The following is a 25,996-nucleotide window of genomic DNA, read 5'->3' as shown; positions in this document are numbered from 1 at the left end:
CCGAGATTCCAGTAGTTTTGAACGCGGCAATACGAGGTCAATTCATGACGTTAGTGATCTTCAGGTCTGAGCTCAAGAAAGAGGCCCGAGTTCAGGAGATGAAATTCCGAGTTGGATAACCGTTCAAATGTACTTTTCCCAGTCGGAGCTCGTTTTTTTCCAAGTTCCCAGTTGTTTTGAACGCACAAATCGGAGAATTTCAAATTCCCAGGTCACAGTTGTTTTGAACGCGGCATAATCTTTGATTGCGGGTACATGCACGTCAGAACATCGTGTGATGAGACGTCATTACGTTTTAACAATGTTTTTGCAAAGATGGCGGTGGCTGAGTGAATGGACGAAACAGCCCTTTTAGTTCGAACATTTGATTTATTCCGTTTCTTATCCAACATAATCTGATTTAAATAGTGTGTCTAAAATTTCTTTACAAATATATTCTTATTAAACAAATAACTAGAATGGTAATATGACACAGAGCAAAAAGAAGAAACGGGCGAATCGCAGTCTCCTGCTGGCGAAAAAAATTATTATCAAGGATGGAGGAACGGTGAGTTTACACCAAAATCGCACTATTTGGCATCGTATTTCTTGAGCTTAGTTTGCCGCATGTGGTATGTCTGTCTACAATATGTGAAATGTAACGCGCTAGCTCGTTCTGCTTGCCAGCGCCCTGAGGGAAGTTCCGATGCCTCTTCCTAGTCCTATCAAAAACAACAGTGCTAGCTACGTCAGCTAGCTAACGTATCTGCTGGTGCTAACTAACGTTGTCTGTTTGTTTAGTTCCGTGTAACGTTAGCTAGCTATCCTCTAGTAAAGGTATAGCTTCTCACTCAGCAGTATGGTAGCGACACTACATGACCAAATGTATGTGGACATCTGCTCGTCGAACATCTGATTCCAAAATCATGGGCATTAATATGGAGTTGGTCTCACATTTTGCTGCTACAACACCCTCCACATTTCTGAGAAGGCTTCCCTCTAGATGTTGGAACTTTCTGCGGGGACTTGCTTCCATTCAGCCACGAGCATTAGTGCAGTCGGGTAGTGATGTTGGGCGATTAGGCCAGGCTCACAGTTGGCATTCCAAAGGTGTTCGATGGGGTTGAGGTCAGGGCTCTGTGTAGGCCAGTAAGGTTCTTCCACACTGATCTCGACAAACCATTTCTGTATGGACCTCGCTTTGTGCACAGGGGCATTGTCGTGCTGAAACAGGAAAGGGCCTTCCCCAGACTGTTGCCACAAAGTTGGAAGTACAGAATCGTCTAGAATGTAATTGTATGCTGTACTGTTGATTTCCCTTCACTGGAACGACGGGGACTAGCCAGAACCCTGAAACAGCCCTATTATTATTCCTACTCCACCTTACAGTAGGCACTATGCATTCTGGCAGGTCGCGTTCTCCTGGCATCTGCCAAATCCAGATTCTTCTTTCAAACTGCCAGATGGTGAAGCATGATTCATCACTCCAGAGAACGCGTTTCCACTGCTCCAGAGTCCAATGGCGGTGAGCTTTACACCACTCCAGCCAACACTTGGCATTGCACATGGTGACCTTAGGCTTGTGTGCAGCTGCTCAGCCATGTAAACCCATTTCATGATGTTCCAGACGAACAGTTCTTGTGCTGATGTTGCTTCCTGCGGCAGTTTGGAACTCTGTAATGGGTGTTGCAACCGAGGACAGGCTATTTTATTTTTTTAAACACGCGCCTCTGCACTCAGCGGTACGGTTCTGTGAGCTTGTGTGGCCTACCACTTCGGGGCTGAGCTGTTGTTGCTCCTAGACATTTCCACTTCACAATAACAGCACTTACAGTTGACCAGGGCAGAAATTTGTTGGAAAGGTGGCAGCTTATGACGGTGCCACGTAGTGCTTGGCGATATGGCCAAGATTCTATATCACGGTGTATATATAAAAAAAAAATGACACTATTTTATGTTTTTATTTGATTTGCTTTATAAGTAGTGCATGACCTCAGGGTGGCAACACATACATTATAAGTGATTTAAATGGGTATTTCTCCATTTTGATTAGTTTTATACTGTTCAATTCAAATCAAAATATTTTTTTGCATTTTCATAAATTTCTGCATTATTTGCATCATTTGAGATAATTTCCACACTGCCATGTAGGGCTGCACTATATGGGCAAACAATCTAAATCTTATTTTGAACCAAATGTTGCAATAGTGATTTGACATGATTTAGAGCAAAACACTTGAGTGAACTGTTGGAATCATGGAAATGGAATGATTATGGAATGATTATTCTAATTCTATAGTTAGAATATGATAGTGGGCACTTTGAATAGTGTTGTTTGACATGAAAACGAAGGAAAATGCCAGGGAGGAGTTATTGTGATAGGGTAGGAACCAAAGTGTTGATAATTGTTTCCTATGGGACCCTATAATCTTTGGCTACATTGACTGTTTTCTCTTAGCTACTTCATGTAGCTAACATATTAATGCTTCTTGTATTCCTCTTTGATTTAGAAGGTACAGTTGCACAAACAACATGCTGATTTAGAACTACACAATCACTGATATTATCAGGCATGTCTTCTCTGACTCCGTACATTTATTAGCGAGCTACCTAGCGATTAGCGGCTAACAAGATTTAGGCCCAACTTGCTAAGAAAAGACAAACTAGCTGCTTGCAGATGTGAGCAAAACAAACTAATAGTGTAATTTATAGAACGCTACTGGATTTATATGAAGAAGCAAATTGAAAACAGATTTGTTGTCATAAACATTGTTGCATGTGCTGCATTGATCATGCAGACTGAACGCAAGTGTCTTGTGGTCGAGGAACAACAAATGCGCTCCTTGAGTGGCAGGGCGGGGCTAGGTCTGGGTGGAAAGCTGCATGGAGAGAGAGCAGAGAGAGATGACTCAAGTAGCGAAATAAACTATAAAAATGTACATTAAACACGGCGTATCACATTTAACAAATCAAACATTCAAATGCCATTATAGAAGGTAAAGTAAAAACCCAAACCAGCCCATGCATCAATACCGGTATATCGTAAAATACGGTACACCGCCCAGCCCTAGACTGCCACGTCGAAAGTCACTGAGCTCATAAGTACGGTCCATTCTACTGCCAGTGTTTCTCTTTGGAGATTGCATTGCCATGTGCTCAATTTTATACACCTGACAACGAGATGTGGATGAAATGGCTGAATCCACTAGTTGGAAGGGGTGTCCACATACTTTTGGCCATAGTGTATAATCATACACAGGTCATCATATTCCTGTTAACAGAAGTCAAATTTGTCAAGACTGCCACTACTGGCTCTTCCAATGTGGGAAATGTTACTTTAGAAGAGTCAATAGTGGCAGATGTGAATTCTGTTGTTGATGACTAAGCAGGAAGTTGCCACACTGTGTATAATGATGTCCTATTGCTGAGTTTACCTTTTAAATATATCTTATTTGAAAGTAAGATCATTGAGTATTGCTTGTTGACATACTTGCATAACGGTTCCACTCTGTTCACCAGGCACAAGGTTTCGGAGCTCCCAGCGTCTACCATGCTGTAATTGTCATCTTTTTGGAATTTTTTGCCTGGGGCCTTCTTACAGCACCCACTTTGGTGGTAGGTTGTCGTCTTTATTACCTATTATTTCATACAGTGTGATTTGTTGGCTGCTGATGAAACTATTTCAACAATAAGGCCCCTGGGGGATTGGTATATGGCCGATTTACAACGGCTAAGGGCTGTTTTTTAATGCTCGATGCAACGCAGTGCCTTGACACAGCCTTTAGCTGTAGTATATTGGCCATATATCACAAACCCTGAGGTGCCTTATTGCTATTATATACTGGTTACCAATGTAATTAGAGCAGTAAAAATACATGTTTTGTCATACCCGTGGTATACGGTCTGTTATAAACTGGGTGGTTCGAGCCCATATACCACACCCCCTTGGGCCTTATTGCTTATTGCTGGCTGTCAGTCAATCGGCATTCAGGGCTTGAACCACCCAGTTTATAATCAAAATTAAGTCTCTACTATGTGTTCTTATCCCCTTGTTATCCAGGTCCTACATGAGACATTCCCGAAGCATACGTTTCTAATGAATGGCTTGATCCAAGGGGTAAAGGTATGGTGTTTGAACAGGTGTTATTATTTTGAACAGCACATCAAGTTGCACTTCAATTCTATTTCCATTCATTGGGTGTGTCTTCTTATTGTGTTTCAGGGCCTGTTGTCTTTCCTGAGTGCTCCGCTGATTGGTGCCCTGTCTGATGTGTGGGGTCGGAAGTCTTTTCTCCTGCTTACTGTTTTCTTCACCTGCGCTCCCATTCCACTGATGAAGATAAGCCCCTGGTACGATGGCACGCAACCAGAGAGAGTCCATAGTTACTGAGATCACCATTCAAATGAATCATAGTTGTATGGAATCTACTGTGGTTAAACCAATTGGGAAGATCTGAACTTCGTGCTGAATTTCACACTGTTCTACTTTGCACTATTCCATATTTTCTGCAAGATGCATTAGCTAATATAATATAATGTGATGTGTTGAGATGGAACTGAGAGTCAAGTGTAATAATAACTGAGTGCCATATCCTGCCTCTGTTTCAGGTGGTATTTTGCAGTTATCTCTGTGTCCGGTGTGTTTGCTGTAACCTTCTCCGTGGTCTTTGCCTATGTGGCTGACATAACGCAGGAGCATGAACGCAGCATGGCCTATGGACTGGTGTGTATCAGACATTACCTACACAATTTATTCTAATCTTCAACTTTCAAGTTTACCACCTCACCTTTTTTGATTCAGTGATCTGTGGTCCATTTGTGGCTAAAATAGTTATATCCTTTAGAACCTATTTGCAATTTGGTCCCACTTAACAAAGTAGACATTTTGCACAAACTCAAGAAAATGAAACTCCAATTTTATTTAAAGAGTTAGTCAGTAAACCACCTCTACTCTTGTTCGTTAGGTGTCGGCCACCTTTGCTGCTAGCCTGGTGACGAGCCCGGCCATCGGAGCCTACCTGGGCCGTGTGTATGGTGACGGCCTGGTGGTGGTGCTGGCCTCAGCAATCGCTATGCTGGACATCTGCTTCATCCTGGTGGCCGTGCCCGAGTCTCTGCCCGAGAAGATGCGGCCAGCATCCTGGGGGGCTCCCATCTCCTGGGAACAGGCCGACCCCTTTGCTGTGAGTACATGGTCTACTTCTAAAGGTTCTGTCAGTTTCTCTACCCCATGAGTTATCCAACTGTTATGTTTATGTACCCCATTAGTGTGCTTTTAGAGTTCAACATGATTTGGATTGGCCAGATAAGATGCCTTCTCTTGACATCGATATTTATGGCAAATTACATGAGGATTCAAGAAGTAAAGGGTTAGCCCAGTCCTACCAATGTACAAATATATTGGCTTGTTTGGGAAACATTCTCAAACCTGTGAAGGTGTGTGCTTCACTTTGGCACTGATCAGTGGTAGTAGCTAGTATTTGTATTAGGCTTTGGTGGGTCTCTGAGACAGAGGAGGAACATGGACATTTCCTTTCTACCGCGTCACAGTCCTGATGATGGGGAAAGTTTAGAATTCAAAAATAACGTGTGGGGGGGAGACAATGGTATTTGTGGTGAGAATGGCTGTGCTGCAAGACCTTGTCCTCTTGACTGACGGCCATGGCTTCCCTTATGGAAGCATTATAGCATCTGGTTGTATGTTGACACTTTCAACTAGCTACTCATGTTACCAGTGGTCCTCCTGAGTCTTACCATTTGCCTCCACAATAACTCCATCACTTAATGTTTTCATTAGATTTCATAAAAGAACAAGACCAACTGAGGTGTTGTATGCATTTGGGAAGAGAAACTGACCAATTGTAATGTGGTTAAGTTGCAAGAGGTTACACCCTTACAATTAACCACATTACAATTGGTCAGTTTCTCTTCACAAATGCATACAACACCTCAGTTGGTCTTGTTAATGTGTTTGGACTGAATTGTTTGATACAGGCCATGTTAGTGTACCTCAGCTTTTAGTTATGAACAATGTCTTTCTAATTGGGCATAGAAACCAACCGTGCCCAAAACCGGTTAACCGTGCTGAAATGGCACACAAACATCATTTTTGAAAAACACAATGGGATTTACCTGGCATAAGGAACAAGCCTTTAGACCAGGGTGTGTTCTACATCATGCAAACCTGAACTCTCCTAAAATGGGTTTTCTTAAAGTTTTTTTTTTAACCTTTATTTAACTAGGCAAATCAGTTAAGAACAAATTCTTATTTTCAATGACTGCCTAGGAACAGTGGGTTAACTGCTCTAACCACTAGGCTACCCTTTGATGGTCCATGCTATCTGGTATCCTTGGGATGTCCCTTCCCTAAACGTAACTCTTACCGTAACCATTTGAAATGACAATTTCATTGGGGGGGGGACATCGCAAACTGTTGTTTGAAGGGGGGAGGGAGTGCTACATACACAGAGGCAAAACAGGGGAATTATTAACATACTATATATATAGAGAGGGGTCTGAAAAGCACATGTCATAATACTCCAAATCGCCTAGGGGCTGCACCACTAAATGTTTGAAGCTAAATTACACAATGTACAGCAGCTACTCATGGCACAACTTAACAGGTCTTCCTCAGGCAATGTTGAGTGGGAAGGCTATGTTGCTAAAATAAATCAACATCACACAGGGCTCGACATTAATGCTTGTCCGGAACAAGAAAAGAAAAATAGTCTGACTAGAAAAATATAGATTTGAGTTGACCGAATGGACAAGTAAAACAAATCTAAGATCATATTAAACAATTACTCTGATCAGAATTGGGGGGGGGGGGGGTACATTTAGCTAATTTCATGCAATTCTACTCACTTTGTCATGGGGCTGAGGGAGAATTTCCTGAAATTCTACACATTTTGCTGTGGCTTATGCTGTGTTCGTATGCTGAGCGACTCAAACATAACAATCAATGCCATGACATTTTTGGAATTTTATATTCTTCCTGACTGTCAATGTTTTATTTTGGTGGTTGTTAGTTCTCAAATATCTTGTTTTAAAAAAAAATATATATATATTGCCATTATCTTTTTCTACATACATTATATCTGGTTTTAGTCATTTTAAGTTTACCCTGAAAAATGATTACAATTGTAATTATTTGTCTAGATTTTTTGGAGTGGTCCCCAACTGCTAAATGAATATAGGGGGGAACTGAGACTCACGTGGGCACATTTGTTGATATTCCTTGCTGAGTTATGGCTATTACTGAGTTATAGCACATATTTGGTCAGCAAACAGTCTTTGTACGGTCATTAAATTCTTAGAAAATTCTTGGTGTCTGCATCAGCTGCGTGTGTGCCAGAGGAGAGAGTTAGACATTTACAGCAGGTAGGCCTAGCCCATAAAAAATGACAGACTAACGAGATAGCCAATTCAACACATCATGTAGTTTTTCGGTAGTTAACTATTAAGTGGGGGTGTAATGGTTCACCAAACCCACGGTTCGGTACGTATTGCAGTTTTGGGGTCACGTTTCGGTACAGCGGGAAAATGAAATGCCAACCGTTACTGTAGTTAAGTAATGCATACAAAGTGCTGATATTCCTGATTCCATATATGATCATGTAATGCCTGATGAGAGCACAATCAGGATTAGCAACTTTTCTTAAATGAAAACATGATTAATCAACAACACTAAAATAAAGTGCAATGTGTGTGAAATCAATATGTTAACATGGCTCGGACATTGTATAGGCCTATGCTATAAGGATTTCTTACAAAGAGAAAAATATGCACACTTGAGACTCATAAAGGGGGCTTGTCTGTAGCACAGTACTTCTCCCACTCTGGGGCAATGAGATGGGCTGTCACTAAAGCCTTGCAAGCCTTAATGCTCAAATCTGTTTTGGACTACTGATGGTCAAAACAGCAGGTTACAAGTGACCAAATCAGATTTGTGTGTGATCAGACAGCAGTCATTTACTGACATGGCTATGCTAGTTGTCATAGTAACGACAGGTGTGTGTGTGCAGTGGTGTTGGCTGATTGGTGGCGGTACTTGTGCTTCCTATCACTCAGTTTGAAACATAACTTCTAAGGTGACAACCCTTCCAATCATGGACGTTTCTCAGTTGCTTTGAATGTTCAAAATCATAGTGTAGAAACACTTAAATCCTCAAAGGATAAGATGTTCCAACTTTCAAAACAAGTCCTTTTTGGCTAGCCACAGCAGTCAACTAGGTAGCTGTTTAGCATTTTAGCACATTCACATATTTGTTTGTGTTTGTAAACATTTTACAAGGTAGTTAGCTACCACATGTTCTTGTCAAACTGTCAACAGTGTAGCTACCGAGCAACAAGATATGTTTAAGTCTTAACTACTTGAGGGCAAATAAATCAGATTTGACCGTTCAGACACAAGTCACATGGCCAGGAATCAGATTTCTTTTCACCTATGAAGGTGGCTTGAAATATAAGATTCCAGTCTGTTCCGATTGCAGGAAAAATAACCAATTTGAAATCAGATATGCAAATCAATAGGATTAGTACTTAGGACGTAAACAAGGTGCTGAAATCCCCTATTCTAAACCACAGAGAATGGGCGCATATCCATGGCTATAGGCTAAACATGCCTATCGCTATTGTAATTTATTTGGCCCTGTCAGAGTCCGCTGCGAAGAGCTGCTTGAATGCAGAGGGGAGATTAAGTTTATTTTTATTTACTTTTTGCGTTTCCACCTTGCTCCCGGTGGTATGAATACTTTGGTGATGTCGGTGTAAATGTGTCAACATATATTTAAGGTGCTGGGAGCTGCATAGGCTATTCTGGTTGAGCAGTGGCTACATAGTATTGTTAACTCTCTGTCCATCGCCATTGTAATCTACTGTGAAGCCAAAATGTTTTCAAACTGGAGATTTAGACGATGATGGAGAATCCTGATTTATCGACCCCATCACTCGTAATCGTACAGAACTACTTCCCGAATTTTGATTACAACGTGCAGAGCCTATAGGCGTTGTTTGATTATTATAATTTATTTTATTCGGATTCATCGTGCGGACCGAATCAAGGTCCCCATACCGAATGTTCCGTATGAATACATTTACCCTTACTCCCATTATTCGCTGCATATGTTAGATGAAATGGCTTACTTTTTTAATCATAGGCTACCATCTGTTGTCTGTCTTGTCACTGATAAACAATTATATTCTACTGGCTATTGTTGATAGTCTATAAAGAGAGAGCTACAAAAAGATACCTAGCATTGGCCTTGGCTAGCCCACGGTAGGCCTTGGCTAGCCCACGGTAGGCCTTGGCTAGCCCACTGTAGGCGTACAGTATCAATATCTATTTTGAAAAGCAGTCGGTCTTAAAGGGGCAACATCCTATTTTGAGATGTAATAAATAATTACAGACCTGCTTTAGAAACAAACATTTACGCATTTAATCTAAAGCAATTGTATCAAATAGAGCAATGTCTTGCATTGTAAAATTATATCATACAGCTTTTAATACATAATTAATAATAACCAAATGTAGCCTATTACTAGCTGGATATAGAGAGAAAGCATACACCCCAATGCATTTAGCTGCCAGTGAGGAAAAAAAGTGAACATTGAACCCTGAGTAAATATATCCAAATCAATGCAAGAACAGAAGGGCATGCCAAGATGGCTAGTCATTATTAGTCAGGTCATTTAAAAATTGGTGCGACCAAAGGTTAGTGGAAAAAGCTAGTCTAGAGCCCTGGATTGACCTACAACAATGAGGCTAAAGGATTTTTTTATTTTTAGTCTGAGTGAAATCTCTCCCTCTCACTTGCTCTCTGGTTGTGACCCAGTTCTCATAGAAGGCCTCCTTTCTGCCATAAGACTTGTGAAGGAGTGGATGGGTGTTCATTGTACACCATATTGTTATCACCAACCCCTTGCTTTCTGTCTCCAGTCTCTAAGGAAAGTGGGCCAGGATTCCACTGTGCTGCTCATCTGTATAACAGTGTTCCTGTCCTACCTCCCCGAGGCTGGCCAGTACTCCAGCTTCTTTCTCTACTTACGACAGGTCTGTCTACAATGTATTCTGTCAAACGTATGGCCCAAATAAACAGTGTGTGTGTGTGTGTGTGTGTGAGACGCATGTCAGATGTGTCCACCCCCTTCCTGTATTAAAATGATTCTCAAATGTTTATTCTATTCTACTACCATTTACTTTGTTCGTATTCTTATCTTGTATGATTTCTTATTGTTGAGAAGGAACCTGCAAGTAAGAATTTCATTGGACGGTGTCTCCTGTACATAAGACAAACTTAACTTTTTGAGTTATTGCCATGATCAATGTCACGGAGGTCAAGTCCCCTTCATAGTCAAAATATTTGGCAGACTTGTCAAGGGGGTTTTATAGTTAATTTGAAGAACATTGCAAAGTAATTTCACAAATGGTCCATTACGCTGTTCATTTCTGTTCTTTGCTGCTTGCAGCTACACTACATGCTCGTCAAACATCTCATTCCAAAATCATGGGCATTAATATGGAGATGGTCCCCCATTTGCTAACAGCCTCCACTCTTCTGGGAAGGCTTTCCACTAGATGTTGGAACATTGCTGCAGGGTCTTGCTTCCATTTAGCCACAAGCATTAGTGAGGTTGGGCACTGATGTTAGACAATTAGGCCTGGCTTGCAATCAGTGTTCCAATTCATCCCAAAGGTGTTTGATGGGGTTGAGGTCAGGGCTTTGGCCAGTCAAGTTCTTCCACACTGATCTCAACAAAACATTTCTGTATGGAACTCTCTTTGTGCATGGGGACATTGTCATGCTGAAACAAGAAAGGGCCTTCCCCAAAGTTGGATGCACAGAATTGTCTAGAATGTCATTGTATGCTGTAGAGTTAAGATTTCCTTTCACTGGAACTACAGGGCCTAGCCCGAACCATGAAAAACAGCCCCAGACCATTATTCCTCCTCCAACAAACTTTACAGTTGGCACTATGCATTGGGGCAGGTAGCGTTCTCCTGGTATCTGCCAAACACAGATTTCTCCGTCGGACTGCCAGATGGTAAAGCGTGATTCATCACTCCAGAGAATGTTTCCACTGCTCCAGAGTCCAATGGCGGCGAACTTTACACCATTCCAGCTGACGCTTGGTATTGCGCATGGTGATTATAAGCTTGTGTGCGGCTGCTCGGCCATGGAAACTCATTTCTTGGAAGCTTCCGACTAATAGTTTTTGTGCTGACTATTTTTACGCGCTTCAGCACTCTGCGGTCCCGTTCTGTGAGCTTGTGTGGTCTACCACTTCGCGGCTGAGCTGTTGTTGCTCTTAGACGTATCCACTTGACAATAACAGCACTTACAATTGACTGGGCAGCTCTAGTAGGGCAGAAAATTCAAACTGACTTATTGGAAAGGTTGCATCCTATGGCGGTGCCACTTTGAAAGTCACTGAACTCTTTAGTATGGGCCATTCTACTGCCAATGTTTGGCTATGGAGATTGAATGGCTGTGTGCTGAAATAGCCAAATCCGCTAATTTCAGGGGTGTCTACTTAGCTAAATCATTGTCTTTGCTTGATGATGGGTGTAATTACTTTGGTCTCACTGGCAGTACAATCATATGCATTTTGTTTTTAATTTATTTTTTCTACAGATTATGGGATTTTCACCTGAAAGTGTTGCAGCTTTCATAGCTGTTCTAGGACTGCTTTCAATCGTTGCACAGGTTAGTTGTCATTCAATTAACATGTACAGTGCCTTCAGAAAGTACTCGTACCCCTTGACTTATTCTACATTTTGTGTTACAGCCTGAATTCTAAATGGATTATTTTCTCACCCATCTACACACAATGCCCCATAACGACAAAGTGAAAATGTGTTTAGTGATGGGGGTTTGTGCAATTTTATTGAAAATTAAAAAAAATATTATTTTATAAGTATTCCCACCCCTTTGCTATGACACTCCAAATTTAGCTTGGGTGCATCCAATTTCCTTTGATCATCCTTGGGATTTCACTACAACTTGATTGGAGTCCAGGTGTTGTCAATTCAATTGTTTGAACATGATTTAGAAAGAAACACAACTGTCTATATAAAGTACACCCCTCACATTTTTGTAAATATGAGTTTCTTTTCATGTGACAACACTGAAGAAATTACACTTTGCTACAATATAAATCAGTGAGTGTACAGCTTGTATAACAGTGTAAATTTGCAGGCTCCTCAAATAACTCAACACACAGCCATTAATGTCTAAACCGCTGGCAACAATTGAGTACACTCCTAAGTGAAAATGTCCAAATTGGGCCCAATTAGCCATTTTCCCTCCCCGGTGTCATATGACTTGTTAGTGTTACAAGGTCTCAGGTGTCAATGGGGATCAGGTGTGTTGAATGGGGATCAGGTGTGTTAAATTTGGTGTCATCGCTCTCACACTTCCTCATACTGACTGGTCACTGGAAGTTCAACATGGCACCTCATGGCAAAGAACTCTCTGAGGATCTGAAAAAAAAATGTGTTGCTCTACATAAAGATGGCCTGGGCTATATGAAGATTGCCAAGACCCTGAAACTGAGCTGCAGCACGGTGGCCAAGACCATACAGCGGTTTAACTGGACAGGTTCCACTCAGAACAGGCCTCCCCATGGTCGACCAAAGAAGTTGAGTGCACGTGCTCAGCGTCATATCCAGAGGTTGTCTTTGGGAAATAGACGTATGAGTGCTGCCAGCATTGCTGCAGAGGTTGAAGGGGTGGGGGGGGTCAGCCTGCCAGTGCTCAGACCATACGCCGTACACTGCATCAAATTGGTCTGCATGGCTGTCGTCCCAGAAGGAAGCCTCTTCTAAAGATGATGCACAAGAAAGCCCGCAAACAGTTTGCTGAAAACAAGCAGACTAAGGACATGGATTACTGGAACCATGTCCTGTGGTCTGATGAGACCAAGATAAACTTATTTGGTTCAGATGGGCGGCAACCAGGTGAGGAGTACAGTCAAGCATGGTGGTGGGAGTGTCATGGTCTGGGGCTGCATGAGTGCTGCTGGCACTGGGGAGCTACAGTTCATTGAGGGAACCATGAATGCCAACATGTACTGTGACATACTGAAGCAGAGCATGATCCCCTCGCTTCGGAGACTGGGCCGCAGGGCAGTATTCCAACATGATAACGACCCCAAACACACCTCCAAGACGACCACTGCCTTGCTAAAGAAGCCGAGGGTAAAGGTGATGGACTGGCCAAGCATGTCTCTAGACCTAAACCCTATTGAGCATCTGTGGGGCATCCTCAAATGGATGGTGGAGGAGTGCAAGGTCTCTAACATCCACCAGCTCCGTGATGTCGTCATGGTGGAGTGGAAGAGGACTCCAGTGGCAACCTGTGAAGCTCTGGTGAACTCCATACCCAAGAGGGTTAAGGCAGTGCTGGAAAATGGTGGTGGCCACACAAAATATTGACACTTTGGGCCCAATTTGGACATTTTCACTTCGGGGTGTACTCACTTTTGTTGCCAGGTTTAGACATTAATGGCTGCGTGTTGAGTTATTTTGAGGGGACAGCAAATTTACACTGTTATACAAGCTGTACACTCACTACTTTACATTGTAGCAAAGTGTCATTTCTTCAGTGTTGTCACATGGAGATATACTCAAATATTGACAAAAATGTGAGGGGTGTACTCACTTTTGTGATATACTGTATATTCGGGGAAGGTTATAAAACTATTTCTTCAGTGTTGAAATTTTCCAAGAGAAGTTGTCTCCTTCATTGGGGGGAAAAAATATGGAACTACACAGACTCTGCCTAGATCTGGCTGAGCAACCAAGGAAAACATTTGTTTAACCCTTATTTTACCAGGTAAGTTGCTTGACAACACATTCTCATTTACAACAATGACCTGGGGAATAGTTACAGAGGAGAGGAGTGGGGAAGAATGAGACAATTGGAAGAAGGACCTTGGTCAGGGAGGTGACCAGGAACCCACTGACAGAACTGCATAGTTCCTTGGCTAAGATGGGAGAACCTGCCAGAAGGACAACCATCTCTACAGCACCTCACCAATCTAGGCTTTATTCAAGAGTGGCCAGACAGAAGCCACTCCTGAGAAAAAGTCACATGACCGCACCCCTAGCGTTTGCAAAAAGGCATGTGAAAGACTGCGAGCATAAGGCAAAATATTCTGTGGTCTGATGAGACGATGTAACTCTTTGGTCTGATTGCAAGGTGCTATGCAAAGCTAATCACCCATCTAAAACCATCCCTACCATGAAGCATGGTGGCTGCAGCATCATGCTATGGGGATGCTTTTCAGCAGCAGGGACTGTGAGACTGGATAGAGGAAACAGTGAAAACAGGCAAATCCTTGATGAGAGCCTGCTTCAAGGTGCAAACGACCTTAGACTGGGGGCAAAGATTTACGTTCCAACAGGACAATGACCCCAAGTATACAGCCAAAGCAATGCTGGGAAGGCTTCAGAACAAGAATGTGAAAGTCCTTGAGTGGCCCAGCCACAGGCCAAATTTGAATCCCATAAAAAATCTGTGGAAAGACTTGAAGATTGCTGTTCACCGCCACTCCCCATCTAACTTAACAGAGCTTGAGAAAATATCCGAGAAAGAATGGGGAAAAAATCCCCAAATCCAGATTAATAAATATAAGCAAAGGTGATGCCGACATGCCCAAAATAACTGAAAGCTGCTTCTACGGAGTACTGACTCTGCTAAATAAATGTGGGAAAATTTCTAGACCGTTTCCACTTAGTCATTATGGGGTATTTCATCCATTTTGAATTCCGGTTGTAACACAACAAAATGTGGAATAAGGGGTATGAACACTGTCTGAAGGTGCTGTAATCCCAATCTCTGCCATGTTATGTTAACCTGGTTTGGGCATTAATGAGAACTTTCATTACATGCAATATTAACATTCAAATAAATGGTTTCCAATTATGTTATTTTTATTTTCTTTGTCAGACAGTAGTATTAAGTTTACTCATGCGTTCCATCGGGAACAAGAACACTATCTTGCTCGGCCTTGGGTTCCAGATACTACAGCTCGCCTGGTATGGGTTTGGCTCCGAGCCATGGTAAGCTTTTTTAAAAGTGACTCATCTGATTCAGGTCAATGAAGAGATACTCTTTCAAGTGACTTAATCTGTTTTCTCTCATCTCTCTACAGGATGATGTGGGCAGCAGGGGCTCTAGCAGCCATGTCAAGCATCACTTTCCCAGCAATTAGTGCTTTGGTTTCCCGCACTGCTGAACCAGACCAACAAGGTTTGTACTTTGTTATAGTTTTATTTTGCATCTATGCATAGTCACTTTACCCTCTTATCTACATGAACATATTAGCTAAATTACCCCGACTAACCCATACCGCTGCACAGTGACTCTGTTCCGGTACCCTTTTGTATATAGCCTCTTTATACTAGTTATTTTATTACTATTTTTCCTTTAGTTTATTTAGCACATTGTTTCTTACTTTTTAACTCTTCATTGTTGGTTAAAGGCTCATACGTAAGCATTTCACGGTAAATTGTATTCGGCGCATGTGACAAATACATTTTTATTTGATTTTGCATGTTCTTCGATTCATCTATTGGCCTGGTCGTAATTGGAAATGAAAAATGGTTCTCAGTTGATTAAAGGGGGTGTTCAGCAAAATGACATTTAAGATTTTTGTTTCCTTCAAGGAAAGGAAATTATTATTATGAACTATCCTTTTAACTTGCCTGGTGAAGTAAAGGTTGAATGCAATCCAATTGATAAATGATTGTTGGCTGTCATCTCACAGGAGTGGGCCAGGGGATGGTGACAGGGATCCGGGGGCTATGTAACGGCCTGGGCCCTGCGCTCTATGGCTTCATCTTCTACATCTTCCACGTGGAGCTGGATGCGCCTCCAGATGGCAACGGGGACACTCCGGTCCATACTCAAGCCCACCTTCAGCTCCTCCCACAGGTTAGCCCCCAGCTCCCCAACCCCAACATTTTCTGCTCCTCTCACAAGTTAGCCCCCAGCTCCCCAACCTTTTCTGCTTCTCTCACAAGTTAGCCCCCAGCTCCCCAACCTTTTCTGCTTCTCTCACAAGTTAGCCCCCAGCTCCAACATTTTCAGCTCTTTCCACAGGTTAGCCCCCAGTGCCACACCCCTAACACCCACCTTATCAGCTCCGCCCACATCCAGGATACCTCCTCAAAAATGAGGAGGTTCTATCCCTGTCTTAAAAGTTACTATGATTATTTAGACACTATGCACACTTAGAGGGTTTTGGGCACTATTTAATGTTAACTAGTTATCAAGTATCAATACACTTGTCACCATAATTTGTTAAATGATCCTAATCACTACAGGTATGGAAAATGTGAACCTTTTTTTATTTCCTCCTCTCCTCAGAGTTCCATCATTCCTGGCCCGCCCTTCCTCTTCGGAGCATGCTCAGTGCTACTAGCGCTCCTGGTGGCACTCTTCATACCAGAGCAACCTCACCTAGGCCTCCGGCCCGGCAGCTGGAAGAAGCACAGCTCGCCCCACGGACACCCTCACAGCCTGCGGCTGCCCGGGGAGGCCAAAGAGCCCCTACTGCAGGACTCAAACGTGTAACACTGGCTACTTAGGCCAGATGCCCTCCCTCTTCAGAAAGAGAGCTCTTTTATATAGGTATAACAGACAGCAATCTAAAAGCTATATTAAGAGTTACCACTATATATGTATACATAGGAGTATGTTTTTGAGAGAAAGTTCTATCCAAAGGCACTATTTGCAATGGCTTATATTTATTGATTTTTGTTTTTTCCTTGAACTTTTACAACAACAAAAATATTCCCTGGACTGTTTTGATGATATTGAACAGGGGCGTAGCTCACTCAGGGACGTACACCTGGTAAGGCGGGGCTGTTTCTGAACACAGTGTTCCACAATCAGAAGAGGGCATCTCTGTACAACAAAAGCAACCTAGAAAGATGAGCAACCTAGAAAGATAGATGCATCACAAAGACTGGTTAGTCCTCTAGAATTGGGCCTTCAGCTTTATGGAACGTGGTGTGAGAAAATGACACTGCGGGGCCGAGTTGGAAATTCAGGTGGCATTTCCCCAGATCTCAGCATAAAAAGCCTTAATCCACATAACCATGGAATGTGAAAACGCAATGGACTTGGAATGGTACAGCTGAATTTTTAAAGCACCTTTTATTTTGAACCTCATATCAAACTGCTGCCTATATGAATTCCTACTACCACTTCGTCAGACTGACTGGTGCCTTTCCTTGGCTTTGGGGGAGTGTGTTACTTTTTGACGGGACCACAATGAGATCTTGAATCGCCCCCCCCCCCCGATCGCTCTCTCTGAAATCATGGAATGTGTGACAGATTGGCTTGGTATTTTTAGTCTTTTATTCTCATTTGTACGTGTACACGGCCAAGTCCCTGACATGTATGGATCGTACAGTTACAGGAAATGATCATACAAGAAGGGTTTGCCTTTTTTAAATATCTCGTCAGCCAACACGTTGCATAGTTACGGAATCCATAGATCCATCTCCAGTGGCCTTCTATAAACCATTTCACTTGTACAAACAATGCGCTCTTGTTTTAACTTGCTAATTGACCAAATACCAAAAGAAAGTACATATTGAATCATAAAAGTTGTGAAATATTAGTTGTGTGCTCTAGTTATTTATGAGTTGGTGTTATGTAAAACATTGCAATTTCTTAATACTGTATGCTGTTTTCTTTTCCATGTATTGTAATATTGTTTTGCTGCCTTATTTCAACCTTTTAAACATTAAATTGTTGACTGACCGTGTAAATATACATTAAGTATAGAACCATGCATTTCAATAAAGTGGAATATTTTGATGTATGTTGGATTTATGGCTGGGAAACCTGTGCTATTTTAGGTGAACAGATCATTGAGCCAAATCCAAACCAGTATGACAAGTCTATACTGTATCTGGTAGTCAATGCATTTTAAGGTTCCACGCATGTTCTTTAATTGTACACACTATAAGATAAATTAATACTTTTGTATGTTTGTTTTCCAAGTTATACTGTGTTGGGAAGGAGACTCCATCTCGCCTGTTGTCAAATACACATTGCAGGCAGTTATTTTACCAAGAAAACATTTAACCTCATGCTATGTTTCTTATCTTACCTAAAAAAAAAAAAATGATTTCAGGAAATCCACAAGATGCATATCAACTTCTCAGTTCGAAGATGACAAACCAGCTAATGGATACTGAACAAAAATATAAACGCAACAATTTAAAAGATTTTACTGAGTTACAGTTCATAAGGAAATCAGGCAATTTAGTCTGGTTGTAGACCATCATAGCACTGAGACTGCACTTGTGAAGGTGGTAAATGACTTTTTAATGGTGGAGGCTCTGCATCTGTCCTCGTGCTCCTAGACCTTAAGTGCTGCTTTCGATACCATCGATCACCACATTATTTTGGAGAGATTGGAAACCCAAATTGATCTACATGGACAAGTTCTGGCCTGGTTTAGATCTTATCTGTCGTAAAGATATGTTAAGTCTCTGTGGATGGTCTGTACCCTGACAAATCAACTGTAAATTTCTGTGTTCCTCAAGGCTCTGTTATAGGACCACTATTGTTTTCTCTCTATTTTACCTCTTGGTGATGTCATCTGGAAACAGTGTTAACTTTCACTGGTATGCGGATGACACACAGCTGTACATTTCAATGAAACATGGTGAAGCCCCAAAATTGCCCTCCCTGGAAGCCTTTGTGTCAGACATAAGGAAGTGGATTGCAGCAAATGTTATACTTTTAAACTCGGACAAAACAGAGATGCTTGTTCTAGGTCCCAAGAAACAAAGAGATATTCTGTTGAATCTGACAATCTTGATGGTTGTACAGTCGTCTCAATTAAAACTGTGAAGGACCTCAGCATTACTCTGGACCCTGATCTCTCTTTTGAAGAACATATCAAGACTGTTTCAAGGACAGCTTTTTTCCATCTATGTAATATTGCAAAAATCTTAAACTTTCTGTCTAAAAATCATGCAGAAAAATGTATCCATGCTTTCGTCACTTCTAGGTTAGGCTACTGCAATGCTCTACTTTCCGGCTACCCGGATAAAGCACTAAATAAACTTCAGTTAGTGCTAAACATGGCTGCTAGAATCTTGACTGGAACCCAAAAATGTGATCACGTTACTCCAGTGCTAGCCTCTCTACACTGGCTTCCTGTTAAGGCAAGGGCTGATTTCAAGGTTTTACTGCTAACCTACAAAGCATTACATGGGCTTGCGCCTGCCTATCTTTCCGATTTGGTCCTGCCATACATACCTACACGTACGCTAAGGTCACAAGACTCAGGCCTCCTTACTGTCCCTAGTATTTCAAAGCAAACAGCAGGGCATTCTCCAAAAGAGCTAAATTTTGATGGAATGGTCTGCCTATCCATGTGAGAGACGCAGACTCGGTCTCGACCTTTAAGTCTTTATTTTTTTATTTTTTTATTTTACCTGTATTTAACTAGGCAAGTCAGTTAAGAACAAATTTTTTATTTTCAATGACGGGCTAGGAACAGTGGGTTAACTGCATGTTCAGGGTCAGAACAACAGATTTGTACCTTGTCAGCTCGGGGGTTTGAACTTGCAACCTTCTGGTTACTAGTCCATCGCTCTAACCACTAGGCTACCCTGCCGCCCCAAGTAATCTCTTCAGTAGGTCCTATGATTGAGTGTAGTCTGGCCCAGGAGTGTGAAGGTGAACGGAAAGGCACTTGAGCAACGAACTGCCCCTGCTGTCTCTACCTGGCCGGTTCCCCTCTCTCCACTGGGATTCTCTGCCTCTAACCCTATTACAAGGGCTGAGTCACTGACGTGATCTTCCTGTCCGGGTTGGCGTTCCCCTTTGGTTGTGCTGTGGGGGAGATCTTTGTGTGCTATACTCGGCCTTGTCTCAGGATGTTAAGTTGGTGGTTGAAAATATCCCTCTAGTGGTGACCCTGCTGGTCATCTATGAACATTTGAACATCTTGGCCATGTTCTATTATAATCTCCACCCGGCACAGCCAGAAGAGGACTGGCCACCCCTCATAGCCTGGTTCCTCTCTAGGTTTCTTCCCAGGTTCTGGCCTTTCTAGGGAGTTTTTCCTAGCCACCGTGCTTCTAAACCTGCATTGCTTGCTGTTTGGGGTTTTAGGCTGGGTTTCTGTACAGCACTTTGTGACATCAGCTGATGTAAGAAAGGCTTTCTTTATAAATACATTTGATTGATTGATTGAATTTAAATAAATACATTTGTCCCTATGCATTTTAAATGACTGGGGATAGAGATACAGTGCATTCTGAATGTATTCACACCCCTTCACTTTATCTACATTTTGTTACGCTAGAGCCTTATTCTGAAATGGAAACAAAAATAAAAAATCCTAATCAATCTACCCAAAATACCCCATAATGACAAAGTGAAAACAGACTCGAAATTGAGCTCAGGTGCATCCTGTTTCCATTGATCATCCTTGAGATGGAGTCCACCTGTGGTGAATTCAATTGATTGGACATGATTTGGAAAGGCACACACCTGTCTATGTAAGGTCCCACAGTTGAGTCAGAGATTAAACCAAGCTATGTGGTCAAAATAATTGTCCGAAGAGCTTTGAGACAGGATTGTGTCGAGGCACAGATCTGGGAAAGGGTAACAAATAAATTCTGCTGCATTGAAGGTCCCCCAAGAACACAGTGGCCTCCATCATTCTTAAATGGAAGAAGTCTGAAACCACCAAGTCTCTTCCTGGCCAAACTGAGCAGTCGGGGGAGAAGGGCCTTGGTCAGGGAGGTGACCAAAAACCCGATGGTCACTCTGACAGCTCCACAGTTCCTCTGTGGAGATGGGAGAACTTTCCAAAAGGACAACCATCTCCGCCACACATCAGTAAAAGGCACATGACAGCCTGCTTGGACTCTCAGATCATGAGAAACAAGATTCTCTGGTCTGATGAAACCACTCTGGTGTGAATTCCAAGCGTCACATCTAGGAAACCAGGCACCGCACATGGCCAATACCATCCCTACGGTGACTGTTACGGATACAGTTATCCTGTGTGTGTGTATCCTGTGTGTGTGTTTCTTTTCTCTCCTTCTCCCCTCACAGGTGAAAATCATCACTCCCCAATCAGTCAACAATCAATCATCAATCAGAAGACACACCTCCTCCTATTTCCTACCCTATCACAGTTCCTTCCCCATGGTTTAAAAACCCCATCATTTGTTTGCTCGGGAGCTCAATCTCTCTGTAAATGCCATGTATGTAGATCTCTGTGTTTCACTCTCTCTTTGTCTTAAACCTCTCTTTTGTTTGAGCACCTCCATAGCACTTTGTCATCACCTGTGAGTATTGTTTTGGTTATGGTGTTTGTTTGTTGCTGGTGGGAAAAGGGGGAAACCAAGACAAGTCACCCATGGGCATACACTACCCGTAGGTGAACTTTGTTAAATACACTAGTTAGAACTGGGCGGACCACCCACTGTATTTTTGGTTAGTTAGTTAGCTGTTGTTAAAGTAGGCTAGTCTAGCTTAGGGGTGTTTTTGTATATTTATTGTTTCTTTCCTTGGGTCCAGCTCAGCCCCTTTTCCTGCTCCCCCCCCATTACCGTGTGTTTATAAATAAACTTTGAGTTTGACGGTAGATTTCAGTTGTCCTGGTTATTTCGTTCACACTTTTACTTTGTCACAATTATAATTTGCATGAGTTATGTTACGGGTCTCATTACCATCCCCCCTAGACTGTCGGGACAAAAGGGATTCGTAACAGTGACGCATGGTTGTGGCAGCATCATGCTGTGGGGATGTTTTCAGTGGCAGGGACTGGGAGACTAGCCAGGCTGAAGGGAAAGATGAACCAATCAAAGTACAGAGTTCCTTGATGATAACCTGCTCCAGAGCACTCAGGACCTCAGACTGGCGCGAAGGTTCACCTTCCAACAGGACAATGACCCTAAGCACACAGCCAAGTCAACGCAGGAGTGGCTTTGGGACAAGCTTCTGAATGTCCTTGTGGTCCAGCCAGAGCAAAGACTTGAAACCGATCGAAGATCTCTGGAGACACATGAAAATAGCTGTGCAGCGACGCTCTCCATCCAACCTGACAGAGCTTGAGAGGATCTGTAGAGAAGAATGGAAGAAACTCTCCAAATACAGGGCTGCCAAGCTTGTAGCATCATACCAAAGTACTGAGTAAAGGGTCTGAATACTTATGTAAATGTGATATTTCTGTTTTTTAGTTGTAGTACATTTGCAAAAATAAAAAATATGTTTTTGCTTTGTTATTATGGGGTACTGTGTGTCGATTGATGAGGGGGAAAAAACTATTTAAGCAAATTTTGAATAAGGCTGTAACGTAACAAAATGTGTGAAGGGGTCGGGATACTTTCCGAATGCATCTGTTGGTCACAGATACCTTAAAAGATAGGGGTGTGGCTCAGAAAACCAGTCAGTATATGGTGTGACCATTTGCCTCATGTAGCACAACACATCTCCTTCGCATAGGATTGATGTTGTCCCACTCCTCTTCAATGGCTGTGTGAAGTTACTGTATATTGGCAGGAACTGGAATACGCTGTTGATCCAGAGCATCCCAAATGGGTGAGGGTGAGTGAGTCTGGTGAGAATGCAGGCCCAGTGGCGACCCGTCATTCAGGGCAGGAGGGGCAGCCATGGAAAAATCCAGAGAGTAGGGGTTGGTCATGTTCTCTAGTTGTGCCATGCTTGGCTCAGTATTCTGTCACTCATGGGGACACTACGTCATACAAAATCTATGGGGGGTAGCTCAAATTCAAGCCTCTTGGGTTCTGCTATAGAGTTACATTAGAAGTACCCATCCAAGATCATTGGCCACAAATAAAATGACATCAATACACATATGTACCGTAGCTCTCATTGGACTGATAATCTTGCTAGCAAACTAGACAAGCAGTCATCGTCATGAATCAAGTTGACAATCTACTGGCAAATCCTTTTCAATCCTTGTCATATGAAGATAAATAATGAAAATAAATACACATTAAACATATTGTTGCTCATTGGCCATAGAAGATGGTGCCGGAGGGGATGGCTGCCGTTTTATGGGCTCTTAACCAACAGTGCTATTTTGTTTGGTTTTTGCATTGTTTGTAACTTATTTTGTACATAATGTTGTTATGACCGAAAAGAGCTTCTGGACATTAGAACAGCAATTGCTCACCGTGAACTGGACAAATCATTTTTCTTTAATGAGTCGGGCGAGAGGGATTTACTCCAGACACCCGACAAGACACTCGTCCCCGTCAATCGCATGAGAAAAATACCAAAATATCGTGGAAGGAGATTGGGGTGCCTTGTAAGGATCCGGCAATGAGTGGCTAATCTGCCTTTGCCATCGGTACTATTGGCCAATGTACAATCACTGGATAATAAAGTGAACGAACTACAAGCACGTATATCCTACCAACGGGACATTAAAACCTGTAATATCTTATTTTTCACCGAGTCGTGGCTGAACGACAACATGAATAACATATTAGCTGGCGGGTTATACACTGTAACGGCAGGATAGAACAGCAGCCTCTGGAAAGACAAGGGGTGGCGGTCTACGTATATTTGTAACAACAGCAGGTGCACAATATCTAAGGACGTCTCAAGGCTTTGCTCGCCTGAGGTAGAGTATCTCATGATAAACTGTAGACCACACTATCTACCAAGAGAGTTTTCATCTATATTCTTCGTAGCTGTGCAACTAGAGGAGAAAAAAACTCTAGACCACCTTTACTCCACACACAGAGACATCTGCAAAGCTCTCCCTCGCCCTCCATTTGGCAAATATGACAATTTTATCCTCCTGATTCCTGCTTACAAGCTAAAACTAAACCAGGATGCACCAGTGACTCAGTCAATAAAAAAACTGGTCAGATGAAGCAGATGCTACAAATACCTAGGTGTCTGGTTAGGCTGTAAACTCTCCTTCCACTCACATAAAACATCTCCAATCCAAAGTTAAATCTAGAATTGGCTTCCTATTTCGCAACAAAGCATCCTTCACTCATGCTGCCAAACATACACTCGTAAAACTGACCATCTTACCGATCCTCGACTTTAGCGATGTCATTTACAAAATAGCCTCCGACACTCTACTCAACAAATTGGATGCAGTCTATCACAGTGCCATCCGTTTTGTCACCAAAACCCCATACACTACCCACCTCTGCAACCTGTACACTCTCGTTGGCTGGCCCTCGCTTCATACTCGTCGCCAAACCAACTGGCTCCAGGTCATCTACAAGACCCAGCTAGGTATAGTCCCGCGCTATCTCTGCTCGTTGGTCACCATAGCTGCACACCACCCGTAGCACACATTCCAGCAGGTACAGTGGGGAGAACAAGTATTTGATACACTGCCGATTTTGCAGGTTTTCCTACTTACAAAGCATGTAGAGGTCTGTAATTTTTATCATAGGTACACTTCAACTGTGAGAGATGGAATCTAAAACAAAAATCCAGAAAATCACATTGTATGATTTTTAAGTAATTAATTTGCATTTTATTGCATGAGTATTTGATCACCTACCAACCAGTAAGAATTCCAGCTCTCACAGACCTGTTAGTTTTTCTTTAAGAAACCCTCCTGTTCTCCGCTCATTACCTGTATTAACTGCACCTGTTTGAACTTGTTACCTGTATAAAAGACACCTGTCCACACACTCAAACAGACTCCAACCTCTCCACAATGGCCAAGACCAAACAGCTGTGTAAGGACATAAGGGATAAAATTGTAGACCTGCACAAGGCTGGGATGGGCTACAGGACAATAGGCAAGCAGCTTGGTGAGAAGGCAACAACTGTTGGCGCAATTATTAGAAAATGGAAGAAGTTCAAGATGATGGTCAATCACCCTCGGTCTGGGGCTCCATGCAAGATCTCACCTCATGGGGCATCAATGATCATGAGGAAGGTGAGGGATCAGCCCAGAACTACACGGCAGGACCTGGTCAATGACCTGAAGAGAGCTGGGACCACAGTCTCAAAGAAAACCATTAGTAACACACTACGCAGTCATGGATTAAAATCCTGCAGTGCACGCAAGGTCCCCCTGCTCAAGCCAGCGCATGTCCAGGCCCGTCTGAAGTTTGTCAATGACCATCTGGATGATCCAGAGGAGGAATGGGAGAAGGTCATGTGGTCTGATGAGACAAAAATAGAGCTTTTTGGTCTAAACTCTACTCGCCGTGTTTGGAGGAGGAAGAAGGATGAGTACAACCCCAAGAACACCATCCCAACCGTGAAGCATGGAGGTGGAAGCATCATTCTTTGGGGATGCTTTTCTGTAAAGGGGACAGGACGACTGCACCGTATTGAGGGGAGGATAGATGGGGCCATGTATGGCGAGATCTTGGCCAACAACCTCCTCCCCTCAGTAAGAGCATTGAAGATGGGTCGTGGCTGGGTCTTCCAGCATGACAACGACCCGAAACACACAGCCAGGGCAACTAAGGAGTGGCTCCGTAAGAAGCATCTCAAGGTCCTGGAGTGGCCTAGCCAGTCTCCAGACCTGAACCCAATAGAAAATCTTTGGAGGGAGCTGAAAGTCCGTATTGCCCAGCGACAGCCCCGAAACCTAAAGGATCTGGAGAAGGTCTGTATGGAGGAGTGGGCCAAAATCCCTGCTGCAGTGTGTGCAAACCTGGTCAAGAACTACAGGAAACGTATGATCTCTGTAATTGCAAACAAAGGTTTCTGTACCAAATATTAAGTTCTGCTTTTCAGATGTATCAAATACTTATGTCATGCAATAAAATGCTAATTAATTACTTAAAAATCATACAATGTGATTTTCTGGATTTTTGTTTTAGATTGTCTCACAGTTGAAGTGTACCTATGATAAAAAATGACAGACCTCTACATGCTTTGTAAGTAGGAAAACCTGCAAAATCAGAAGTGTATGAAATACTTGCTCTCCCCACTGTATCTACAGTACTAAATCCACATATGCATGCATGTGTTTGTGCCAATGTTTTGTGTTGCTTCAGTCTGTTCCA

The 25,996-nt window shown here is 42.6% G+C and overlaps 1 protein-coding gene across 1 annotated transcript; it reads left to right on the top strand.

Annotated features, from left to right (window-relative positions):
* Positions 1–218: 218 nt before the first annotated feature.
* Positions 219–17,817, top strand: LOC109889089 (hippocampus abundant transcript 1 protein). The gene is made up of 12 exons (XM_020480263.2): positions 219–547; positions 3,499–3,594; positions 4,040–4,102; positions 4,202–4,329; positions 4,588–4,702; positions 4,944–5,162; positions 9,917–10,030; positions 11,613–11,684; positions 14,931–15,043; positions 15,136–15,233; positions 15,751–15,917; positions 16,353–17,817. Exons 1-12 carry the CDS (start codon positions 467–469, stop codon positions 16,557–16,559), a joined length of 1,473 nt encoding a protein of 490 aa, XP_020335852.1. The 5' UTR covers positions 219–466; the 3' UTR covers positions 16,560–17,817.
* Positions 17,818–25,996: the final 8,179 nt, after the last annotated feature.

The sequence above is a fragment of the Oncorhynchus kisutch genome, linkage group LG4, assembly GCF_002021735.2.
Source record: "Oncorhynchus kisutch isolate 150728-3 linkage group LG4, Okis_V2, whole genome shotgun sequence".
Taxonomy (NCBI): domain Eukaryota; kingdom Metazoa; phylum Chordata; class Actinopteri; order Salmoniformes; family Salmonidae; genus Oncorhynchus; species Oncorhynchus kisutch.
This window is presented reverse-complemented; position numbering and strand designations above follow the sequence as displayed.

Excerpts from the sequence above, each read along its gene's own strand:
- LOC109889089 (XM_020480263.2), top strand. The coding sequence starts at position 467 with ATGACACAGAGCAAAAAGAAGAAACGGGCGAATCGCAGTCTCCTGCTG. Across the intron at positions 10,031-11,612 it reads TCTTTCTCTACTTACGACAG|ATTATGGGATTTTCACCTGA; the intron begins GTCTGTCTACAA and ends TTTTTTCTACAG. Across the intron at positions 15,234-15,750 it reads TGCTGAACCAGACCAACAAG|GAGTGGGCCAGGGGATGGTG; the intron begins GTTTGTACTTTG and ends GTCATCTCACAG.